General features: G+C 36.7%; 1 protein-coding gene, 1 long non-coding RNA gene and 2 pseudogenes across 2 annotated transcripts; 2 read left to right on the top strand and 2 right to left on the bottom strand.

Moving 5' to 3' along the window:
• Nucleotides 1-7,487: 7,487 nt before the first annotated feature.
• LOC110719619 lies at nucleotides 7,488-8,396 on the bottom strand. The gene is made up of 2 exons (XR_002511144.1): nucleotides 8,080-8,396; nucleotides 7,488-7,656 (listed from the first exon to the last, which is right to left on the bottom strand). It is a non-coding gene; the product is annotated as an uncharacterized LOC110719619 (long non-coding RNA).
• A 5,569-nt stretch (nucleotides 8,397-13,965) lies between these two features.
• Nucleotides 13,966-18,310, top strand: LOC110719618 (annotated as a pseudogene).
• Nucleotides 18,311-19,308: 998 nt separating this feature from the next.
• Nucleotides 19,309-23,540, top strand: LOC110719617 (annotated as a pseudogene).
• Nucleotides 23,541-24,117: 577 nt separating this feature from the next.
• Nucleotides 24,118-26,355, bottom strand: LOC110719616. Its single transcript, XM_021898592.1, has 2 exons — nucleotides 25,938-26,355; nucleotides 24,118-24,878 (listed from the first exon to the last, which is right to left on the bottom strand). The coding sequence occupies exons 1-2, from the start codon at nucleotides 26,069-26,071 to the stop codon at nucleotides 24,710-24,712; spliced, it is 303 nt and encodes a 100-aa protein (XP_021754284.1). The 5' UTR covers nucleotides 26,072-26,355; the 3' UTR covers nucleotides 24,118-24,709.
• Between the last annotated feature and the right edge of the window lie 107 nt (nucleotides 26,356-26,462).

The raw sequence follows: 26,462 nt of genomic DNA, 5'->3' as shown, positions 1-26,462 counted from the left end.
ATGACGTCGAGGCCATTCTGGGGATTCGTGTTGAGGGTAAACGACTTTGTGCTGTGGCTGATGCGGATCAGGCAGATTCGCTGGCGGAGTTGTTGGCGGTGGACAGGGCTGCACTGTACACCGAGGCGCTAGGTGTTTGGGAACACGGAGGTGTGAAGATCGCATCTGTGTTGCAGCGGTGTTTGTACCCGAGTGCACGTAGGACGCCCGACGCACAGTTGAGTGCTTATGTTTTTCTACTCCTCGAATGTACCTTGTTTCCGGATAAAAGCGGCGGAAACAAGCTCAGGCCACGCGACATCGTAGAGGCGTGTGACCCCGACAGTGTAGGCCAGTTTTCCTGGGGATCGGCTACGTTGGCGTATTTGTATCGCCAACTAGGATTTGCGAGTCGGGCTGACGCGGCAGGTATCACTGGGTGTCTGACTCTATTGCAGACTTGGATATACGAGTATTTTCCTGCATTGCGACCACATCGTGACCCAGTTCCTATTGATGAGGGGATGCCGCGTGCTTGTGCGTGGAGTCCCCGCTCGGAGAAGAAGTCCGTTGACCGCCTCCGATCGATACGGTTATTGCTGGACAGGCTGTCCTCTTTAAAGGTAACGTTTATTTATAGAGTCTACATTTTATTATTTGCACATATTATATTCATGTTATTATATTTTATATGTTGTAATTGTACAGGTGAACTGGATGCCTTTCGGCCCGAACCCTAGTGTTAGGGTACCCAGGACCCTGTACACGGGACTCATTCAGTATCGTGACATCGTCGAAGCGTACATGCCCCAGCGTTGTCTTCGCCAACTTGGATTTGTCCAAGTTGTCCCTCCTCCCCCGGCGTGCCCGATGAAGGCGGTCCGACCTGCATCGTCGAGGGAGTACGTCGTGGAATGGCCGGATATCATGACCGGGACGTGGGACCAGTTTCCGATGGTGGCTCGATTATGGACAGCGAAGTTGCAGCGGCCGCCCTCTGGGGTTACTCCCATGTGTGACCATTACTACATGGAATGGTTCAACCGGTATTCGCACCCGAGGTTGATCGCTGATCTCGACCACAGCGATGATGATTATGTGCCAACGCCTACTGCCACGGAAGCGGTATGTCTTTTATTATATTGATCGTTGTCTTTTAATTAAGTTTTATTTGTTGTTATTGTATTTCATCTTCTGTTTTTTGTTGTATGCAGTGGATGGGAAAGATAATGCAAGACGTTCAGAAACTCTCTCTTGAGAAGGACAGCATGAGTGCAACAGGGAGAGCTGTTGTTGATAGTCTGGAACAGACCCTTGCGCAGTGGGAGTCGTCGTCGAGGAGGGATTACTGATGGTTATTGTATTTTATTTATAGAGCATTATGTTGGACATTATGTTGTAAAATTGTAACATTTTAGATTGTTCTTTTAGCTTCCAACTTAAACATATTATCAGTGCTGTTTTTAAATTTTGATATAACCGTTCGTGGATCCGCGCAACTTACCCATACAACATATAGAATGCAGTAAGCAATACAATATAAAATATTAATATTCTCATTAAAAGAGCAACGTACAAATAAGATTACAAATAAAGAATGTAAACAAGAAAAACTAAAATGCAGCTAGGGTGTTCCATTCGTGGATCCGGTCATTATATAGCGCATCCCAACCCTCTACGCTCGCTGTGCGAATGTTGTACCACCGAGGTATAATCGGTGGCACCGGAAAATCGGTTGACATGTCTAGTCGGATGAAATGTCTGTATGACGACCCAAGAAACGCAATAGCTAGCTCTCTGACCGGTGTGGTGACAGTCTCACGCGAGCGCCAAGGCAGAACCGTGGTACAAGGATAATAAGCTTGACTATGCACTCCCAGGCCGAAATGCATGACTGCGCATTTGTAAATGTTTGCAACGGCAAACAGATCTAGGGGCGCGTCAAAATAATGATTTTCGCCGCAAGGTCCACCTCCCCACCGGATACGCCGGAGAGCGCCATCCAAGTCATCCTGGTACACATGACGATAAACATTTCGGTTAGAGGCAATTTCGCTGTACATCAACTCACGCACCAAACCGTAGTTGTCTTCGCCCATTTGAAATACATCAGCCACGACCCGGAATCCGCAGTTACCATCTCCGATTACATCATTCCACCCTTCCACGTACGACATGATGATCGCAGGTATCCTTTCCTTGTACGGAAACTGATCAACATCGTTTCTTCCTATTCACCAAATAATTAATTATAGACAGTAAAGAAGACAGGAGTAACACTTTAAAACTATGTGCAATAAAAACAACCAAAACGTACCAGTTCTCAGGGGCATATTCACAGACGATGAAGATTGACTACGACTAGATGACGATGTCCGACCACGAGAACGACCACGACCATGACCACGGATATACTCAAACGCACTCCTATTCCGCCGCTGTCGACCTCGAGGACGGTCAACTCCTTCGGGTTCCTCATAATCTAAGTTAGACGGGTGGAACATGTCATGAAGCACATGAGTAGCGTCACGAATAATAGAAGGATGGCTGGAGGACACTCGGTCGTACATCGAACGAAACTGCTCCAACTCTTCCTGTTCACGGTCGGCCGTTTGATTGTCTGCATGCTCACCAATAACAAGCGTCCTCCAGAATGAATGGACCTGATCAACATGTAACGACGCCCTTTCTTCTGTAATAACGCGATGAATGGTGCATGCGCAAGGTAATCCATGAGTTACTGAAATAGTACACCCACACCGAGTATACACTTCGTCAGCCAAGTCCCTCACCCTGTTCAGCTCAGTGAGAATCAACCCCAAGCAGTAGTGCGACACACGACCATGGAGAATCTTAAATATAAAATGGCTATACATCGTACCATGTCGTCGTCTGGAGTCCTCTAGAGAGTTCCTGATGTCGTTCTTCTGAGTTTCAATTGACTTGTTCAGTCTAGCGAACAGTGTATCTAAAGCAGCGGTCGATGAATCAATCCCGTCCTTGGTAGCTCTATGAGCGCTCTTAACTCTACATGTTGTAGTGTTCCCAAAATGAAGTACCTGGTTTGTCCAATATTTGACAAACTTTTCCCTATGAGGGACCCATTGATGCATCACATAGTCCACCAGTGCCGGACACCACTGGTACGAATCCCTGAAGTTAGCCAATGCTCGCTCATACGCTTTCTCTGTGGTAGCCTGTAGGATCTTCCGCCACTTACCATTCACCAATCTCTCTGCCATTTCCAAATTCTTCTTGAAAAGGTTGTAAGCTTTCACTTTCACGCAGTTGTTGATGTGCCATGTGCACAATAAGTGGTTCGATTCGGGAAACAGCTCTGCTATGGGGGCAAAGAGACCTCCCTCACAGTCGCTGACGATGGCTGTTGGATGAACATTAGGCCCGATGTAGTTTCTCAGCTTCTCCAACACCCAATAATAACTTGGAGCCGTCTCATCCCTGATGATTGCATGACCAATCAGAAAGTTCTGATTCGTTGGAGCCATCCCAACCATCTCAACCAGAGGGAACTTGTACTTGTTTGTCTTGTACGTTGAGTCGATCAAAATCACAAATGGCCAAGACTTGATCATATCAGCACAATCAGGATGCACAAGGAAAAGATGAGTCACCTCCGCTGTATCTTCATCAGAATCAAACCAGAACAGGTAACCACGTGATTGTGCCTGGTGTAGCAGCTGCTGTATAGGGTTCCTTCCCTCTGACCGTTCAAACCTGAGTTGCTGTCTGACGTTGTAGATGTGTCTTCGGTTTGGATGGTCTTCTGAAAATTTCTCTAACACAGATGCTAATATTTTAGCAGGCTTCACTTGAGCATCACTCATTTCTTTCACAACTAGTTTCGCAGCAGGATTTAAGCCGCTCAGTTGTCAATGACCCTCTTCATATACTATCATCTCATGGTTGTGATACCCCCATTTAGAGTAACCTATCACTTCCCAACCGTCACGACTCCGTAGTTGTCGAACCTTTACTCTGAACTCACACCCACAACCTTTCCGCTTTGTGTCAAACCGAGTGGCTGTACGAAAATCTCTTTCTTCTCTTTTGCGATAACGGTCACATCTCAAAATGCGATCCATTCTACCATCCCGTTGAGATTTATGAGTTGCTACTACCAAGCAAAATCCAGCTGCAATTGCAACCTGTTTTGCCCAATCAATCGCCTGTTGAGCTTCTTCGAATGGACCATCATGTCCAAATATCTCACTGTAATCATTTCCGTCTCCACCATATTCCTGCATCAATCATATATTACAATAAATACATTTAACGGATAATACATTTAATTTCTATATTTCCACATAATTAACACAAAAAAAAAAACATAATTATATATAATCAAACTTAATTTTTATAAAAACCCAATTCGAATTTTCAAACTAAATTTAAAAATATACCATTTCGAATTTTCAAATTTAATTTTAAAAAAACCTATTTTGAATTTTCAAATTTAATTTACAAAAAACCCATTTCGAATTTTTTTAAAAAATCATTTTCGATTTTTTATTTTCACAAAAAAATTAAATAAAAAACAACAACAAAATCAAAAAGGAAAAATATAAATTTATTATTAAAGGTGGCGTCTGCCAGGGCTGCCACACCCACTGCGCCACACCCACTGGACTGGCGCCTGGCAGGGCCGCCTCACCCAGTGGAGTGGCGTCTGCCCAGGACGCCAGTCTGGTGGTCTGGGCGTCTGGGCTGGACGCCACTCTGGTGGTCTGGGCGTCTAGCCTGGACGCCACTCTGGTGGTTCTGGCGTCCGGCTTGGACGTCCAGGCTACGGTTTGGGCGTCCACCCTAGGCGCCGTAGCCACTACGAAGGTAAACCGTGAATTTTAGCGGTCACTTACCTCGTTTTCCGTCGACGACGACGTACCTTCGGCGTCCTCCGCATCTCCGGCCTGCCATCCGGTCTCCCCCGACGAGCCAATACGGCTCCACATTTTTTACACCGAGATTATCTCAATTTTAGCAAAAGGGCATAATGGTCAAATCATAACATATTTGTGGGCTTTATATGGTAATTTGTGGGCGATGTTTAGCGTTTCACATGGTGGAGTCGTTAGTTTTTGTTAGTTTAGATGTTTTTCGTTAGGGTTTATTTGTATATCAAGGCTTATCAAAAAAGTAATCATCCTTTGCCCAATTATCAGTTTGTTGGTAAACATTTGTTCGGGATCGCAACGGTTGTCGAATTCTCAAATGCGTTCAAGCGAATCATATAATAATCATTCTTACGGCTACAACAAATCGTTAGACAGTCTCTCCAAAAAGGTTGTATTTTTCAACGATGTGTGCGAGGGATGTACCACAGTGCAAGATATTTTCAACGATCGTAGTTTTGATGAAGAAACCTTTATTTGATTCTATTTTATGTATTTGTTAATTTAGATTTCATTTGTAGATGCCAGATGGCTTTTTACTAATTAATTGATTTTGTTCTTATTGTTGGCGGTACCTTGGAGCCAGGTTCCTTCCTGTTGGCCCTTCTTTATTTGCTTTGAGACTCTAGTTAGTCTATGTACTACAAGGAATTGCAAATGCTAAACTGTTATAACCGAGCCCTTAATTAGTAATTACCAAACTAAATATCTTTAGCTCAGCCTTGGCTTCAAATATTTGGTTATAAAATACGATCCGACTCTAATATTTCGTAGTGACTTAATAACCTAGAGTCTTGGATAAGGCTTCATTTCATATAATAAATGATCATTATATGCATGTGAGAAAAAAGCAAATAATTGAACTTATGAACATAATCGAAAGTATAGGTGGATGTAGTATGAAGGTTATGAAGCTAAGGAAAGTAGTTCAATGATCAAATATGAAGATTTCTTGTATGTAGAATGATATACTCTTTAAGCAATAGAGCTTCCACACTTGCAACAATAATTTCACTCGAATGCTAACTCATAAAATCATATCTGATCATTGAACTACTTGTGTTTAAGCATGTGCATAAGCCCTATACTCTTCTTGACCATCAATTCTTCATTATAAAGGTGGAAAAAAACATAATTCTATACTATCTATCACCATTATTTTATTTGAATATGAAACCTCATTTAAGCTCCGTATGCAAAGACTGAGCTTTCTTCCTTGCTCCTTTATTGAAATAACAACATGCATGCATGCATTTGTTTTAGAGACTAAATGCATAATATTTTTAACGGCTATTTCACCAAATGTCACTAAGTAATTTCATTTTTTTACCAAATGCATCAAGTTTTTCAAAATTCACCAAATGCCATTGAGGTTTAGTACAATATCACCAAATGTCATTTCGTTAGTTAACCGTCAGTGACCGTTAGTTGACCGGTAGTTGACCCTACCACTTGCCATGTGTCAACTTCTGATTGGTCTTTTTTTTTAAATAATAAAGAAATTAAAAAAAAACCAAAAAAAATTAAAAAATTAAAAAAAAAAAAAAGATGAGGAAAGAGATATTTGGAACATATGTCCTTCCTCCACAATCTCACCCTCCGGTCAGCCTCCTTTCTTCCCCCTCCACGATTTCCAGCCCCCCTTCCTCCACAATCTCCGGCAACCGTCGCCTCACTCCGACCACCTTCTCATTCCGGCGACCTTCAACATTTTCCTGCTCGCGTCTCTCTCTCTCTCAATTCTCCATTGTAGCGCTTCCCCCTCCACAATTTCGAGCCCCCCTTCCTCCACAATCGCCGGAGATTCCTTTGGTTCATCGGAGAAATCCGCTTGGTGGGTTGTTGCTCATGAATCATTCCCCTTCTCCTCCTTCCTTCCACGAATTGAATTAGGGCTTTCAACTGTTATTTGATGTTTTTTTTTTTTGGTTTTTTTAATTCTTTAATTTTTAAATTTTTTTTATAAAAAAAACGGACCAATCAAAAGGTGACACATGGCAAGTGATGGGGTCAACTAACGGTCAACTAACGGACACTGACGGTCAACTAACGAAAATGGCATTTGGTGATATTGTACTAAACCTCAGTGGCATTGGGTGAATTTTGAAAAACTTGATGGCATTTGGTGAAATAGCCGTAGTTTTAAATATATAATATTGGCCGGAAAAAATGGTGATTAAATTAAATTAAAATACAAATTGCAAACATAATACACTATGCTATATATTGGGTATTTGGGGGTGATACCCATGGTTTGAGATCTACCCATCATATATTGTCTAAGATTCCATTATATTTAGTTTACTTGATTATCTAAAGTAGGGGTGGAAGTTCAGATTTCAGTTTGGATTATTGGCCAAACCGAATTCAAACCGAATTATTTCGATTTCGGATTTTTGGAACCGAATCCAAACCGAATTTGGATTGGATCTAATCCAATCTAAACCGAAATAATTCGATTTTAAGAAACAAATCCAATCCAAACCGAAATTTTGTTGGGCTGTCGTTTTGGGCCTAAATTTGGGCCTGTTATTGGACCTATTGTTTTGGCCCTTAAAATGGCCTAATATTTGCCAAATTTAGGAGATAGCATAAAAATAATACAAAAAAAAACAGCCAGACCATTAGAATAAAATTTCAGACATTACAAAAGTCTTTAAAATGCAATAAAAGTCCTCATTCAATTAATAAATTCAACATGGCAGCTTCAACATGGCAACAGATTCAACATGATGGCAACAGTTTCGGCAACTTCAACTCTTCAAACCTTTAGAGTTCATATTGCATAGTACATACACTAAGGCATTAATAATTGAAAGATTTACCATGCATAGCCATATATAAAGAAGTAAAAGAGCTTGAATACATATAATACAACAAACTTAAAATTCAGAACAACATATAAACACCTCAGAACAACATAAAATACAGCAAACTTAAAATTCAGAACAACATACAAACATATAATTTAACTTAAAGTTCCAAACTTAAAATACAGAACAACCAAACTACAACAATCAAATTAAAGTATTAAAGTATGATGTATAATCTAAAAAATAAGTGGCTAACTAACAAGGGCAACACGATTTGGGATTAATTCGAACATAACAACCAACACGATTGGGGAAAAAGCCAGAAAATAAAATTAATCAATGGAATTAATTCGAACATTTGGGAATAGATCTGTTACCTTTGAGTGTCGTATGAGAGAGTGAAAGTGACGGAGGTGTTGGTGAGGGCGCCTCAAGGTGGTGATGCAACGGAGGTGTTCGCGCACAAGGGAGCCGCAAGGTCTGACGCAACGGAGGTGTTTGCGCAAGGTGGTGAGGGCGCCGCAAGTTGGTGAGGGAGGTTCAAACGGAGGTGGTGAGAAAAGGGGGAGAGGAGGTGGTGTCGTGGTGAGGGAGCCGCAAGATTGAACTCAAAAGAAAGGAAAGAGGAAAGGGAAATGAGAGAGAGAACATTACGATTTAGGTTTATATATAAAAGGGAAATGGGCTTGGATATTTGGGCTTTATATAATTCGGTTTGGATTTTAGGTGTTCGGTTTTTTGAGGCCCCAAACCAAAATATTTCGTTTTTGGAGAACCGAATTTGGCTCGGTTTTAGGTTTTAAACCGTATTACTTTCACCCCTAATTTAAAGTAAACTAATTTATCTGAACTTATTCTACCATTAATTTAACATTTTGTAGTACACATACTTTTATATACGTCTGGTTACATGGTGTGGCCAACCATCACAGGTTTACTCGGAACTGTTATAGGGGTTACTCTATTACGGTTATAGGGGTTGGTTAGTAATATAGGGGTTACTCTGTTAGTGTTGTACGTTGTAGGGATTACTTTGTTATTTAAGGGCTTTTCAATAAGTATAATAAGGGGTTACTCTGTCAGTATTATAAGGGTTACTTTGTTTTTTTTAACAAGCGGCCACACATTGTGCCAACTGCACAGAATACGCGTTATTTATAGTATTAACCCTTAGTTAAACTTATTGTTTCTTAAAATTATATTGTTTCATAATTTGTTTTTGGAAAAAGCAGAGAAAATATACAATACTGATCAAAACACACGATGACACTATCCTCAAAAAAAAAAAAAAAAAAACACACAAGGTAATACGAAGTAGAAGTACTACTCCATGAAGCTACTATTCTCTAAACGGCTGGAAAAGAAAGGATAAACTCATACTATCAAGCTCCAAGCTCCTTCTGGAGCCCCTTTATTCTGAAAAAAAGAATGAAGGATAATGAATATTCTTTTTGAATGTTAGTAAGAACCACATATTTAAAAGTTCTTTAATGATTGTTTGTCTCAAAAAAAAAAAAAAAGTCTTTTATTGATTGATCATGATAAATTTCCAAGACATAAGAAAAATCAAATGTTTGGGCTATGTTATGTGTGGTCCCAGGTCCCGTTCACTTCATCTAAAAAATTATATATTCAATAAAAATAATTTCAATTCAGTTAAAAGACTTTGTAATTTCAGTTCGGTATAAATAATTTAAGTTCAATAAAAATCAATAGATTTAAAGAGAAAATATAATAGAGAATCAGTCAATATATATAATTTTAGTTCAGTAAAAATAATTTCACTTCGGTAAAAATAATTTCACTTCAGCAAAAATAATTTTAGTTCAGTAAAAATAATTTCGATTTAGCCAAATTAAGGTGAAGTAAACAAGACCTTAATCTAATTATAAAATAGATAAGTCTCGTGCGATGCACGATTTGAACAAATAAAATTTTCTAATTTTGTTTATTTTTTCATACCAAAATTAAAAACAAAAAAATTCCCAAAACAAATATGTATCAAATATTATAAAATAAAATAAAATAAAAATAGAGCTCACAGAAAAATTGAATGATGATAGGGGTAATTGAGGAAGAAAAATTAAATAATTATTATTAGAGAGAATAGACTTTTTTTTTCTGAAATTGATGTTAATAATAATATAGCTAACCAGAATTTTAATAAAATAAAATAAAAATCATAAAACGATGACATCATTTATTGTTTCGAAGGAAATTTTTTTAATGTCAACTTGACACGTATCTAATTTTAATTAGGATAGGATGATGCAAGCAGTTGCTATTTTGATATTAGTTATAGAAATTTATCAATTTTACTAATGGTAAATTTAACAAGACATCACTTAATATATTCTTACATTAGCATACAACATTAGTCAAAGTGGTACTCTTGTAGAAAAATTGAAGATGATCGGATCAAATCAAATCAAACCAAACTATAGAAAAATAATGCGATATTATTAATATTATCGCATTATTTTTTTATTTTTTATTTTATTATTATTATTATTATTATTATTATTATTATTATTATTATCTCAAAAACAGACAAAGTCATACAACCTACAATAAATTAGTGGGAAGCCGATATACAATCTGGGCCCCCACTCCTCTAGCTATTGCAAAGCCTACCCTAGTGAAGATATTATTATTAATATTATCGCATGTAGTCACTTAATTATTATTATTATTATTATTATTATTATTATTATTATTATTATTAAGAAGCGGATACCATTGATTTAGGTGAATGAAAATATAAATAGAAGTGTACCATTTTTAACATATCTTAATAGTAGAAGATAAAAGACAATAGTTTAACATCTTTAAATTATTACAAGCACATATCTAAATTGGAATATAATTAAAAGAATATTTTATATTTAGTATTATTATTAAATATTACGTATTATTATTCCTTCAAAAAAAATATTAAGTGTTATTATTATGATCGTTAAATATTAGAAATTGTTATTAATTATTATTATTATTAATTATTAATTGATATTATTAATAAATATTGATTATTTTTATTTTGAATTATTAATTATTATTATTATGATTAGTAAATATTAATTATTATTACTATTATTAAATATTAATTGTATTATTATTATTAAATATTAATTATTATTATTATTATTATTAAATATTAATTATTATTATTATTATTAATTATTATTTTTAATCCAGAGCAGAGTAGAGCAGCTCAAAAGAACAGCGCCTTAATCTCTTAATATATACGTAGTATGTGTGAACTAGTATTATGTACATAATTTTATTAATATAGACTCCTATGTTTCTAGGTTATACTAGCAGTTGCAACCTGCAAAATAATTGCATAAAAAATTAGTACTAAGATGAGTAAAAATAGGCCAAAAAAGCACAAAGAAAGCAAACTTAATTTGCTTAATTATTGTTTAATTACTTAAATTAAAATAGTTAAATAATGAAAGCCACATAGTTGTCAAAAACCAATAAGCTTTGCCAAAACCTCGGAGAACCAAGTTCCACTCATAGGGGTAATGTCGTCAATATACAAAGTACTTACTTCAATGAAGTTTCTAAAGATGGTAATATAGCCTGTCACAGAGGGGCAAAACCGCCTTTTTGCATATTACGCGGTTCTATTTAAACGGAAGTTTTCAGTGTTTTTAGTTGTTGTTTGTTCGTCATATTCTACTCTTTCTCTTTTGTTTCTTTTGTTTATTTATATTTTCCTAAATGAAAGATTTGTGATAATAATATCTTAAAAATTATATAAGAACACATTTGGTTGTTGGAGGGTATTGTTGACATTTCAGTAGGCTGATACTGAAGGAAGAATTCAGCGTTTGCAGCGTGTAGGCTGAAATTATATACACTTGTTATTTGGTTATCATGCATAGCAGATTAGCGTGGCTGATGTTCACATCTGTTTAAGCTCTAGATCATTTGACGATTATGCCCTTGGTTATCCTTTAGATTTACTCTTAATTAACTTTATTTTGATACACTCCGTATTTACTACGAGTAATTTATTAACTTATTCGCAAATATTTTGATTAATTTTTTTTTTTTTTTTGGCAAGACTAGCATTTAGGGTGATAAACTCATAATCATAATTATTCATTTGGCTTTATTATTAATATATTAAACCTGCAACCATTTTACCTTATTATGAAATAGTTGTATATAAATACTACAAAACTTATACTTCCTCCGTTTCAATAATATTGCAACAAGAATGATATTACGCATTTCAAAACACATTTATATGTTAAATATCTATAATTATATAAGAGTAAAAATTATAAAAAGTTAATATTGTGTAAGTATTTTATTAGACGAATCTAACAAGATCCTACATGACTTTAACGTATTAAATCATATTATATGGTCAAACAGGAGTGTTGAATTATGCAAAAGTACAGTTAGTATAATATTACTAAAACAGAGGAAGTATGGAAGAATATTAAAAAATAATGGATTGACGTGTTATGGAAAATTGATTTTGACACACCCTTAATTGATTTTGACACACCCTTATGTGAGAAGAGGTGAGAAGAGGATAGAAAACTGTGCTTTCACGTAAAGATGTGCCGGTGTCATGGAAACGAGTTATTAGTCAACTCTGTAGATGATTTATTTTCCAATCTATCCTTAAATAATGAGGGGAATAATCAAACTTATCAGATTTTTCCTTGTTTATTCACTTTATTGTACTGTAGAATTTTGAGATAATTTTATTTTCCAAATAAAAAATGAAAAAAAATAAAAATAAATCAGCAAAACTGGAATCTTGTTTTGTTTTTAAGCGATTCAGTCGATTACAAGTTGGTCAACTCAATTGCTTACATAACTTTGTGGAATAGAAAATACAACTCGTACTACATTTTTAGTATTATTAGTCAGATTACAGTGAACCATTAGTATGAATCTGGACATCTTTCTTGGAAATTTTTTTTTGAGTTTGTCCCACTCGGTTCACCGGAGCTTAGCTCCCACTACATTTGGATTCGACCCGGGTTACACACCTGGCTTATAGTGGATGAGTCTCCCAACAAGCATTTCTGCATTCGGTGAGGTTCGAACTTGAGACCTCCCTTAAACGATATCAAGCTGCTTACCACTTGAGCAAACTTTTATTAGTATCTTTGTTGGAATTTAAGAAGGAAATAATTTCCATTTTATATTATTAAAAGTTTTATTTAATTTTTGGAAAATATACTACTAGTAGGTGTTATTATTTGACTGTAGTTTATGATTATGACAGGTGTTTAAATTCAGAATTATTATTGGAGACTTTTATCTGCAAAGAAATGGTGCATAGGTAATTCGATAAAGTTTTGGTTGACAATCTTTATATGATCTATCGTTAACTTCTTGTCATCTGATATTGTGAGACCTCAAAAGTGTTATTTAATTATTACGAGATTGTCTCATACATGATTTTACTTTGAACTATTGAACATATAACTAAACAACTTAGTGTATGCCTGTATTCGATATTGTTGTTGCTCCCTAGAGTTCATATCACAATTGCATGTTTGGCAAGGATTCCTCTAGCATTTTAGTGATCCCCTGAAAAAGATGTGTAAACTCGACATGAGTCTCCCCCAGGCCACAGCCTATGACTTTGCAAATATTAACATGAGCGACGGTTCACAAATTTACATAGCCAAATTATAAATAAATTAATGTAATACGTAGTAAAGCACTTTAGGTAGCCAATAGGCCCAACACAACATGAAATGTGGCCCATTTTGTGTCATGGGCCTTTCGTGTCTCGTTTTACATTGCTACTACCTTGTTACTTTTTAGATACAATAAATGGTATTTTTTGTGAGATATAAAAAATGCATTTGTTGCAACTAAAAAGTAACGAAAATAGTATTTCATATGACATCGACATAACAATAGTCATCATATTTTAATACTACGTACAAAGTACTTCATACATCAATGCAATAACTAACAGACCCATAACTTGTACTTCAAACAATGTGATTATGTAAATTAGGCAAATATGGTAGGCAAATTTTGTGAAAAACCACCCTTGATATTTTTGACTTATTATTATGCTTCAAATCCAACTACATTAATATGTCACAGGAAATGCAAATACTATGTCTGTGAAAAGAGAAAAGAAGATAATTTTAAATTAACTTGTTAGCTGCGATCACATGTTCTTAGCTTGTCTTGGACTTTTATGTACACTTAAACTATATAAATCATAATACCTGAGAAGATGAGTTATTTTCTACCTTTTCTTGTATTAACAACAACCATCTGCTTTCTCGTGCATAATATTGCTTTTAGGATTATCTTTCTATATTTCTTGGAATACTACAAGCATAATCAAGAGTTAAAAGTATGTAAATTGTTCACTGTATCTAGCTAGGATTATTATGCATGGAAAGTTTGGCTAACAAGTTTTTATTCGTATAAACAGGGCATTATAAAGGGATTAAGCAGCTTCTGTTCTTTGTTCTGATCAAAACTCTAGCTCGAAATGGCTCAAAATGGTACAGCTTGTCCAAAGCCGATGCAGGCTACCTCCACCGGAGTGTTCCAAGGAGAGAACCCTCTTGATTACGCCCTCCCCCTTGTCATCGTACAAATAATCCTTGTGATTGTTCTCACTCGTACCCTGGCTTTCTTGCTAAGACCTTTGAGGCAGCCTCGTGTGATTGCTGAGATTATTGTAAGTACTAATCTACATTAACTTAATTTTTTTTGTGTTTATTGGTGGTTTAGCAGTACTTCTTGACTGTTTTGAATCATCATACTGTACATGCATATAATGTTATAAGGTAAAGTACTATGAGACTAGGATGAATTTTTATTTTTAGGAATAACATCCTAATTTTTGAGGGTAAGTCTCAATGTCTCACACAATAAATTACTGTAAGACGGTCTCATTCAAAAGTTATTCTCGTTAAAAAGCATTGTAATATACAAGTATGTTCTGTTTGTTACACACTTCTCTATAAATGACACCTGAGGTGTTTGCTACGCAAATGTTTAATACTCGAACCCAAGAATCTATTGTTATGGTTTATCGATGACCTTAGATAGTGCTGGAATAGTTCAACAACTTATTGCTTTAGTTCAAGTAACGGCTGAAATTAAATCCTGAAAAGTGTAAAAATATCAAAGCTTAAAGTGTTTTTTTTTTTTCCATTTTTGAGGCTCTCATTTGTCGTCCTAAAACAGCTCAAGGCACTAACAGTAGTTTATTATCCTAGTAGAAGTAATGCACAGAAACCTGGCAAAAGTAGAAAGCTGTAATGATAAAAGAACACACGATTAGTCTAAAGAGGGAACTATTCTAATAACACTTAAGCACAAATATCGTACGATTAATTATTCGCAGAAAGTAAACGCCTACAGTTCTGAAACAAAAAGGACTCACTAATTTATATTGGAAATTTATATACATGTTACTATCTAGTGTTCTGTTTAATTATTGCAATAACAAAAGTTTAAAGAAAGATCGAGGTGTCGTTTACTAAAGATGTTTTGCTTAACATAAACTAAACCTTAGCTTTACACAAACTATATAAATTTGGACGGCATTAATGCATTATAAATGTAGTAAATTTTACATCATCCTCCTACCTTTATTCTTTCTTTCTGGAAAGTAGAAATTTCTTGCAATTTTGGTTAACGTTCAACTTAACTTGAACTCTGATTTTGACCAATACTACTGGAATAATGATTCATGGCTTCTTCCGTTGCATTGTATGGATTTGCTTACAAGTTATGATGTTTTTGATTTAGTGACTATATTGACTGTGTTCTGTATATAAAATTCTGCATATATGATGGAGAAATATATATAGTATGCATAGTTTGTACATGTAAGAATAAAAAGCATGTATCTAGATGATAAATTCTAAGTGAAAAGTTTTAAGTGTAACCTTCAACAGATGGTAAGACATAAATGATAAATGTTGTGTTTCTCTTGGTTTAACAGGGAGGAGTGTTACTAGGCCCATCTGCCTTTGGTCGTAGCAAAGCATTCCTACAAACAATATTCCCTCCCAAGAGTCTACCAGTATTGGACACACTTGCCAATCTCGGCCTTATCTTCTTTCTGTTCTTGGTAGGCCTAGAATTGGATACCAAAGCATTGCGTCGGACGGGAAAGAAAGCCATGAGTATTGCTCTTGCAGGCATCTGTTTGCCCTTTGCCATGGGGATTGGTACATCATTTATCCTCAGAGCAACTATTTGTAAAGGAGTTAGCCAAGGCCCCTTCATTGTATTCATGGGGGTCGCGCTCTCTATCACGGCCTTTCCTGTGTTAGCCCGTATCTTAGCTGAGCTTAAGCTCCTTACCACTGATGTGGGCCGTTTAGCCATGTCAGCTGCTGCAGTCAACGATGTGGCAGCCTGGATTCTCCTTGCTCTTGCTATTGCTCTCTCTGGCACCGGGAAATCTCCTCTTATTTCGTTATGGGTGTTCTTGTGTGGTGCAGCGTTTGTTGGCTTGTGTATTCTTATAGTTCCACCCATCTTTAAATGGTTGGCTAGGCAATGCCCCGATGGAGAGCCCGTGGATGAAATTTACGTTTGTGGTACATTAGCTGCAGTTTTGGCAGCTGGATTTGTGACAGATACTATTGGAATTCATGCACTGTTTGGGGCATTTGTTCTTGGAATTCTAGCTCCAAAGGATGGGCCATTTGCTAGTGCCTTGGTAGAAAAGGTGGAGGATCTTGTATCTGGCCTCCTCCTTCCTTTGTACTTTGCTTCGAGTGGCCTTAAAACAAATGTTGCCACCATTCAAGGGATTCAGTCATGGGGACTTCTACTTCTTGTTATACTAACTGCCTGTTTTGGCAAGGTGGTTGGGACTATTGTTGTTTCGCGCCTCTGTAAAGTACCTCTTATTGAGGCTATTGCTCTTGGGGTTTTAATGAACAGCAAGGGTTTGGTGGAGCGATTGTTTTAAATATTGGCAAAGATCGAAAGGTACTTGTAACATCTTATCTCTGGCTTATTAATTGCTTGTTATCTAGTAATAAAGTCTTATCTAATTTCTAGTTGATCATTGTAGGTGTTAAATGATCAATCTTTTGCAATCATGGTTCTGATGGCCCTAGTTACCACATTCATGGCCACACCAATCGTGATGGCTGTGTATAAACCAGCTAAGCGAGGACGCGTGTATAAGCTAAGAACAGTTCAAAGAAAAGACCCTAGCAGTCAACTTAGGATCATGGCATGCTTCCATAGTGGAAGGACCATCCCGACAATGATCAACTTAATTGAAGCAGCCCGGGGAACAGAGAATAAACAAGGGCTCACGGTCTATGCAATGCATCTCATGGAGCTCTCTGAGAGGTCTTCTGCTATTCGGATGGTTCACAAAGCTCGGAACAATGGTCTTCCTTTCTGGAATAAGGGGATGCAGTCAAACTCAGACCAAGTTGTAGTGGCCTTTGAGGCGTATGGGCAGCTTAGCCGGGTCCAAATTAGGCCAACGACCGCAATCTCCCACTTTTCTGACATGCATGAAGACATATGTGCTAGTGCTGAGAACAAGACGACGGCCCTCATTATCCTTCCCTTCCACAAGCACCAGAAGGTTGATGGTTCATTGGAAACTTCAAGGCATGAATATAGAGACATCAACAAAAAGGTCCTAGAAAATGCTCCTTGCTCAGTTGGTATCCTAGTAGACCGAGGGCTTGGTGGCTCTTCGCACGTGTCAGCAAGCAATGTCGACTCTACTGTAACTTTATATTTCTTTGGTGGACCTGATGATCGTGAGGCATTGGCCCTTGGTCAACGAATGTCTGAGCACCCCGGGATCACCCTGATCGTAGTCCACTTCAGAGCAGACCCCAACATGGAAGGAGGTGAAATGGTGGCTATTGATGTGAGTGATAGTAGTAGTAGCAGTAAACACTCCAAGGCACCTGATGAAGAAGCCATCGATGTTGTAAAACAAAAATTGTCAAAGGACGGGTCAGTTAAGTACGAGGAAAGAGTAGTGAAAGCAACTTCTGAAACTGTCGAAATAATCAAGGAATTTAGCCGTTGTCATATGATCTTGGTTGGACGATCACCTAGAGGTATGGTGGCTGCTACTTTCAGTATCAATGTAAAGAAAGAGTACCCTGAAATAGGTCCAGTTGGGGGGTTCTTGGTTTCTCAGGATGTCTCAACAAATGCTTCGGTTTTAGTGATGCAACAATACAGTGCTGGTTCAAGGAAAATAACCATAGATTTGGAAGAGCAAACTGATGGTACCGAAACCGAATAAGTGATTGAGCCGAATAATGTCCTTAAGAACTGATTCTTCTGCTCATTGCTGAGTGTTTGCGAAGTAGATATATATGTAGATAATCCATAATCTCAACCAGAGAATTCGGAAATAATGGTTTCGACAGTACTACTTTGGTTTATAGTCTTTCTCCAAAGTTTTTGGAGTGACTTCTATGAAGATCTCAAGGCATTTATGTAAAAGAATCTCGTAAGTCACTGAGCTGAAGCGAAGCTTGGGCTTTTCACAATCACAAGCTGTAATAGTATATATATGGGCAAAAGCGTTGTATCAGCTTTGGAGTAGTTCACTCCTTCCAATTAAATGATGGGTTTTGCACTTCTGAAGAAATGTATCTTTTTATTTTCTTGCACCAATGAGTTGTTATTCATGTGAATTGTGATTGTTAAACATAATACCTACGTTTAATTAATTTCCTGACAAAACTGTGAATTAGTACTCTCTTCACTTGTGAATTTTAATGAGACTCCTAAGAGTGTTTGTAATCTTGCATTGTGTTCTGCCATAGAAACAGAATATTGTGTGTAGAGCCCTTCCCCTTCTCAAGTAACAAATAATCTCGACGACTAGACTTTTCTTTCTTTGCCTACAATGTTCACCGCAACTCAATCCTACGTGTTTTAGAGCCCCTTGTGAATGCATAGTATGAACAGGTCTCAGAGATCAGAATTTTCATTTGTTTTATAGTGTCTATTTCAAGTTGTATTATTCAAGGGTCATGATTAGCTGATAATCTGATATCGCAATTGCACATATGCCTTCATATTTTTGTAGGTTAAGTCAGATTAGTGTGCAACACATGCTTTGGGAAGTTCAGAAGGAAATAAAACGAAGTATCCACTTTTAAAGAAACCAGAACAAGTGTGATTTTCAATGTCAAACATATGACGAATATGCTAGGTGTATATATTTGACATTAGATGATTTTTATGCCAGGTACCTTAAATCCAAAATTTTAATAGCTCTTACCATATCTTTAAGCACTTTCAATAAACAATTCTTACTAAGAACTGAATTTGGAACGCGCCAATGATTCAAGCATGTCTAATCAGGGCGATTTCTCAAAGACATCGAAAATTAGAATGTCAATTCTTCATTGAAAATTTACTACTGTAATACGAGTAGCTAGGGAAGGAAGTAGTATTCTGTCAGAATGTCACAGGAAATCTAAGTTTTATGCCAAGTGGTGAACTGTAAAGAAAAGAAATGATAATATTGTCTGGTTGGCTGTGATCACATGATTTGAGCTTGTATTGGACTTTTATGATACTTATAAATCATAATCCATGAGGAGTTATTATCTACCTTTTCTTGCATTAACAGATACTAGCTATCCGGTTTCTCGTGCATAATATTGCTTTCCTGCTCAATGTATGTATGATTGTGCATGGAAATTTTAGCTGACCACATTTTCTTCATATTAGCAGGGTGCTAAAGAGGGATTCTGCTGTTTTTGTTCGTCGTTCTGATCATAATTGTGTCTCTAGCATGGCTCACACTGATACTGCTTGTCCAAAGCCGATGCAGGCAACCTCCACGGGAGTCTTCCAAGGAGAGAACCCTCTTGATTATTCCCTCCCCCTTGTTATCTTACAAATAATCATTGTTATTGTCTTCACTCGTACCCTGGCCTTCTTGCTTAGACCTCTAAGGCAGCCTCGTGTGATTGCTGAGATTATTGTAAGTACTGCTATTTTTGGCAATTGAAACCTTGCAGGAAATTAAATAACTATAAAGTATGTGGAAATTGAATAGTTTAGCAATGCTTCTTGATTTTTGTTTTGAATCATGTAAGATGTTAGAAGGGAAATATATTTTATGAGACGATCTCACAATAACTTAATGTGAAAATATATTCACTTTTATCAGGTCTGTTTTGTTTGTGCTAGGCAACTTACCTGATATTGGCACCTGAGAATCTTATGTCGTGGTTGGTCATTCAAAACTCAATTCATGAGCTAAACAAGAGGTTAAATAATGGAAAATCAGTTGCTTTTATATAAGTCACGGCCAATATTGATTCCTTAAAAGCATTGTGTCGATGTTAGTGCTATTTATTTTTGTTATATTGTGATGCCATGAATTGTTTTCCTAAGACTCCTTTAAGCACGACTGCATGAGCACTATTTTAATCTTAGCATTCAGTACTCAGAAGTATTGCACAGGAACTTGGGGAAAGTAGAAAGCACGAACTCTACTAACTAAAAGTTGAACACGTAATGAAGGACTAGAGCTATGGCAAGCGTGCAATAGCTGTATGAAACAATTACTAGATTAACAGAGCAAATGTAAGATTACTCGCAGAAATTAGGTTTCTAGACTTTAAAGGTATTGCTTTATACCAGAAAATACCAATGATTCAGTACCAGGAAGCTTAGTTTAAACTTTAATGTGCTAGTGTTTTGCATAATGATTGTGAAAAAAGACTGAAGGTGTACAAAAAGATGTTTTGCCTAAATTAGGTGACTGATACTGTACAACTGATAATCAATAAATAAATTATTTTCACACAAAGAATACTTTTTTTTTTTGGATTATGTTATTGTAACAACACTTCTACTGCATCATCCTACCTTTTTAATTCTTTTTGGATATGCAATTGCACCCTAAACCTTCAAATGATGGGTCTGAATTCTTAACTGTTTCATTATTTCTGAACTGTTTCACTTTGGAAGTTTGTAGGTGAAGTTGTGATGCATGATAGTGCAGATATAGAGGGATAATACTTCTGATGTACAGTTTGTATATCTATATAAAAAAATGGTTGATAAATTCCTAAGGCCATTGAAACAGAGTGACTAGAATTGGGCTTAATAAGCTTGTATTTTTATGTATTTGAAGTTGCAGAATTTAACCGATCAAAACTGATATTAACTGATTAGAATTGGGCTTAAATGGAGGATTTTTAATGTCCTATACTCTTCAGCTGAAAGTGAGACTTCAATATTATGTTTCACTTGTCTTTAACAGGGAGGAGTGCTACTAGGCCCATCTGCTTTTGGTCGTAGCGAGGCGTTCCTGCATACCATATTCCCTCCCAAGAGTCTGCCAGTATTGGACACGCTTGCAAATATCGGCCTCATCTTCTTTCTGTTCCTCGTAGGCTTAGAATTGGATCCGAAAGCATTACGCAGGACAGGGAAGAAATCCATGTGCATTGCTGTTGCGGGCATTTGTTTGCCCTTTGCTTTGGGAATTGGTACATCACTTGTCCTCAGGGAAACTATTTCAAAAGGTGTTAGCCTAGGTCCTTTTATAGTATTCATGGGGGTTGCCTTCTCAATCACTGCCCTTCCCGTATTAGCCCGTATCTTAGCTACTTACCACTGATGTGGGTCGTACAGCCATGTCAGCAGCTGCAGTCAATGACGTGGCAGCCTGGATTCTTCTTGCTATAGCCATAGCTCTCTCTGGCACTGGAAAATCTCCTCTCATTTCCCTATGGGTATTTTTGTGTGGTGCAGCTTTTGTTGGCATGTGTATTCTTATAGTCCCTCGTGCATTTAACTGGTTGACCAGGCATTGCCCTGATGGTGAGCCTGTGAATGAAATTTTCATTTGCGGTACCTTAGCCGCAGTTTTGGCAGCTGGATTTGTGACCGACACTATAGGAATCCATGCACTTTTTGGGGCTTTTATTCTTGGTACTCTAGCCCCAAAGGATGGGCCGTTAGCCAGTGCCATGGTAGAAAAGGTGGAGGATCTTATATCTAGTCTCCTCCTTCCTTTGTACTTTGCTTCGAGTGGCCTTAAAACAAATGATAAAATAAAGTATTGTTGATAGGAGAGAGAAATAATAAAATATTGTTGATAGGAGAGAGAAATAATAAAATATATATATATAAAATATGATAAAAAAGGATTAGTGGGAGAGAGAAAATATAAAATAATGGTAAGTCCCTTTCCAAATATAGAAGTGTTGCAATTAATATGAAACGGATGTAAAAGGAACGTGTTGCGATTAATATGAAACAGAGAGAGTAGTTTCAATACTTGTTTTTCTTCTTGGAAGCGCTTTATCTAACTTTTGGTTGATAACTATAGGTGCTAAATGATCAAACTTTTTCAATAATGGTAATGATGGCCCTAGTCACCACATTCATGACAACACCAATTGTGAGGGCAGTGTATACACCAGCTAAGAGAGGAAGCACATATAATCTAAGGACAATCCAAAGAAAAGATCCCAAATCTCAACTCCGAATCATGGCATGCTTCCATAGCGGAAGGAATATCCCTACTATGATAAACCTAATTGAAGCTTCCCGGGGAACAGAGAAAAGGAAAGGGCTCACGGTCTACGCAGTGCATCTCATGGAGCTCTCTGAGAGGCCTTCTGCAATACGGATGGTTAATAAAGCCCGAAATAATGGGCTTCCCTTTTGGAATAAGGGGATGCAGCCAAATTCGGATCAAGTTTTGGTGGCCTTTGAGGCATATGGGCAGCTCAGTCGGGTGCAAATCAGGCCTATGACGGCAATATCTCACTTCTTTAACATGCATGAAGATATATGTGCTAGTGCAGAGAGCAAGAAGGCTGCCCTCATTATCCTTCCTTTCCACAAGCACCAGAAGGTTGATGGTTCATTGGAAACCACTAGGCATGAATATAGAGTAATCAACAAAAAGGTCCTTCAAAATGCTCCTTGCTCAGTTGGTATCCTAGTTGATCGAGGGCTTGGTGGGTCCTCACATGTGTCAGCCAGCGACGTCGACTCTATCGTCACTGTTTATTTCTTTGGTGGGCCTGATGATCGTGAGGCATTGGCCCTTGGTCAACGGATGTCTGAGCACCCGGGTATCACCCTTATAGTGGTGCATTTAAGAGCAGATCCCGACATGGAAGGAGCTGAAAGAGTAGCTATTGATGTGAGTGATAGTAGTAGTAACAATGGAGAATCCAAGGAAGCTGATGAGAAGGCCATTGATACTATTAAGCAAAAAGTGTCCGAGGACGGGTCAGTTAAGTTCAAGGAAACAATAGTGAAAGCAACTTCTGATACTGTAAATATAATTAAGGAATTCAGCAGTTGTAATATGGTCTTAGTGGGACGATCACCAGAAGGTATGGTGGCTGCTGCTTTCGAACTTAATATAAAGATTGAATACCCTGAAATAGGCCCAGTTGGGGGTTTGTTGGTTTCTCAAGAGATCTCGACAAATGCTTCTGTATTAGTGTTTCATCAGTACACTGGTGGTACAAGGCCAGTATCCATAGAAGAGGAAGGGCCAACTGATGGGGCTGAAACTGATTAAATGAAATTAGTCTGAAAATGTCCTTAAGAACAAATTAAATTGTACTATGTATTTCCTTTTACAGATGATACATAAAAGTAGATATATAGGTAGATACATAAGCTTGATCAGAGGCTTTGGAAATTCTGTTTTCCAGAGTATGTATGTGGTTTTTAGTTTTTTCAAAGTTGTTGAAATGGCTTCTATGAAATCTCAAGACATCTGTTTACAATAATTGGACAAGTCACTGACCTGAAGTGACGCTTGGGCTTTTCACAAGTTGTAGCAGTGTATAAGTAGCAAAGAATTGTATCGATGACTTTGGTAGCATTACATTTCTTTTGCATGCCTAACCTCTATGGAGTTTTTAGATTTTATAATTCTCACAATGACAGTTAAATGATGTGTTTGGCAATTTGATTTTCTTCCATTTAATTGTTGTGCATATGAAATTTTGTTTTTATAGATTGGTATTTTCAATTTTGTGGATTTCTAGTATAAAGTTTTCAGACAAGTATGAAGAAGGGAAGGGATACAAGGTTTGGGAATCGACTGACTTGATATGAAAATTGAGGTATCCTATGTATGACACCTATTTACACCAGAATTGTTTGCTTCTCTCTAATTTCACTTTTAACTGCACTTCTCAAGTTGCAGTGTAAAGTTTGGTTGTCACTATGATAAAATAAGCTATGTTCTGGTGAACCTTCTTTATGGAGTGTTTGATATTGATATGTTTCCTGCTTGTGTTTGGTGCTCTACTTGAAAAATCATCAATTTGCTACTGCTATGATTTCTCCGTGTTTCTTTACAAACTTATGACTTGAGCTTGATGTGATTTTATGCTACTGAATATAATAAAGCCTATTATCTAAATCGACAGAGCATTATGATTTTATAAATTAGCTTAGGGGATTTAATCCAATCCTACATTGGCTATTTATGGTTCTGTTACAGAATTCACTCAATTGAGTAACTAAGTCTCTAGAAACACCTACACAACATCAACATGCCATGCAAGCAAGAGCAGCAGCAGCAGACAATTTTCTAAGGGAATTTCAACAGCAGGCATGCTACTACTACTAAACACAGAGACACCAAACCAAAGACAAAAAAATGCGGTAAGTCATATGCTAACAAGAAATCAGAAACAGGAACAGGAACTTCTTCGTACCCGGCAGCTCTATCAGCCTTCTGTTACCTAGCTGCTTGCTTCCATCTTTGTGAATAAAATAGGCATGAGGTTGATAACATCGTTAGCATTCAAAAAGCATGCCACTGCTAGTGTAGCAAAGGAAATAACAGGCAGTTACATACTACAAAATGTATGCAAAGTTAAAACAATCAATTCTTGGCATTATATTTTATATAACAGAGATATACATATCTACATAACTTTTCCAATATCATAGCCTATGTAGGATTTGAACCTACATCCTCCGTGCAAGAGCACAGCGCTCAACCCATTGAGATAATACGCTTTGAAGGAGTCAATTACATAGGGTGCTCCCACGAGGAAGCTCACATATTGGAAAAGACAAGACTGGTGCTTGTAAATATGGCAATTTCCTGACTCTGAAATAATAGAAATTGACACTTTGAAAGGACATCACCTTCCTAATATTTCTGGGTAAATTTCTTAACCAGTGCAGTACAACCCTGCAAAACATGGACACCATAAGTCCATAATAACAATAGGTTGGTAAAAATTACTTTTACAACATTATCCTGCCAACTAACCAAATAGCTTCGCTCATTTTCAAAGCCATTAAACTTTCAAATAAGAAATTTATAACCAATGCAATACAATTTCACATTACATGGACAACACAAGAGCAATAATAGTATGTAGTTTTCAGCCATATTATAAACACCTACTCAGTAAGCTACAGTTCGAGAACAATATAATTATGGCACAATTTGTGTTACTTGTGGATACATTGCATAAGCATTTGTAAAATTAATATCACATACAATCACCAATCTTATCTTGATCTTCGACATCTAAAACCAACTCTTTCTTCTACCCCTCAATCCCAACCATCCAAAATGTCACATATTGACATATTAATTTTGTATACAATGCATAACCATTTGCAAAATTAAAACCCTGTGTAATCGCCAATCTTATCTCGATCATCACCATCTAAAACCGATGCTTTCTTAGTTCTACCCCTCAATCCCTACCCCCAAAAATATCAAACAGTCATCAATTGCACTAAAATCTGCTAGTAGTAAGACCTCAAAAATACTTTTTATAGTTAAGACTAACAAACATACGACGTATTCAAATGAAGGATTCGCCGGCTAAAATCCGTATCAATGACCGTGTTAATTCGCTTAACTTCCCCAATTCCTCAAGTTTCCTTGTCAAACTTCAATTTAGTTTTGAACATTGATTTCATAATCAATTTTAAAATCACTAAATTAGACATTGTTTCGAAAGTTAGAAGATTGCTATCATAATCTCAATGCTGAACCCTAATTTTTGTATCATTCATAATTCCTCCATCCAAAATTTAGAAATCAATTCTATGGATACAGATTACAACAATCATGATTATCAAAATCTTAATTCACAAAAATAACAACAAAATCGTTCTCTTCGTTGATTTTAACGATTATAAATCGAAAATTCTTAATCATAATTAACATGATAAATCACCAAATTTACAGTAAAATTCCAATGAAGATAATAAGGAAAGAATTGGTGAAAACCTGGAATTGACAGCAGCGAGAAGCTGAAAGCGCACCAAATCGATCGCCTTGCCTATAGCAACTCCTTCAAGTGCGTGTAGGGCGGCACTTGCAAGTTGCAATATGCTCTTTCTGTCTCTTTTTATTTGCCCCATATTCTTTTTTATTACAGTACCAGATTATTCTCATGCGATGCAAGATTTTAACAAAAGAAATTATAGTGTAGAACTCGTATATACAATGAATCTTTCAATTTTGTCATAAATTCATTAGAAGGAATACAGTTGTTATTCAATTTACTTTACTCTAATTTTGCTAGATTAAAGTTGTTGAAAGAATTTACTTAGCTTGTTTACGAAGCATCACACTCAAAAAAAAAGAAAAAAAAAATCCTTTCAAAAAAAAAAATATCCAAAAAATGGCATCATCAATGGTTTTAGCGGGAAAATTTTTATTATAAAAAAATAATACATATATTGTTTTGAGGAGAGATGATGTAAGCAATATTTTATTTTAGTAATAGTTAATAGATATTTCTTTAACATT

This window comes from Chenopodium quinoa, unplaced genomic scaffold (assembly GCF_001683475.1).
Source record: "Chenopodium quinoa cultivar QQ74 unplaced genomic scaffold, ASM168347v1, whole genome shotgun sequence".
NCBI classification, from domain to species: domain Eukaryota; kingdom Viridiplantae; phylum Streptophyta; class Magnoliopsida; order Caryophyllales; family Amaranthaceae; genus Chenopodium; species Chenopodium quinoa.
Note: the sequence above shows the minus strand (reverse complement) of the source record. Positions and strands in the feature narration are given on the sequence as shown.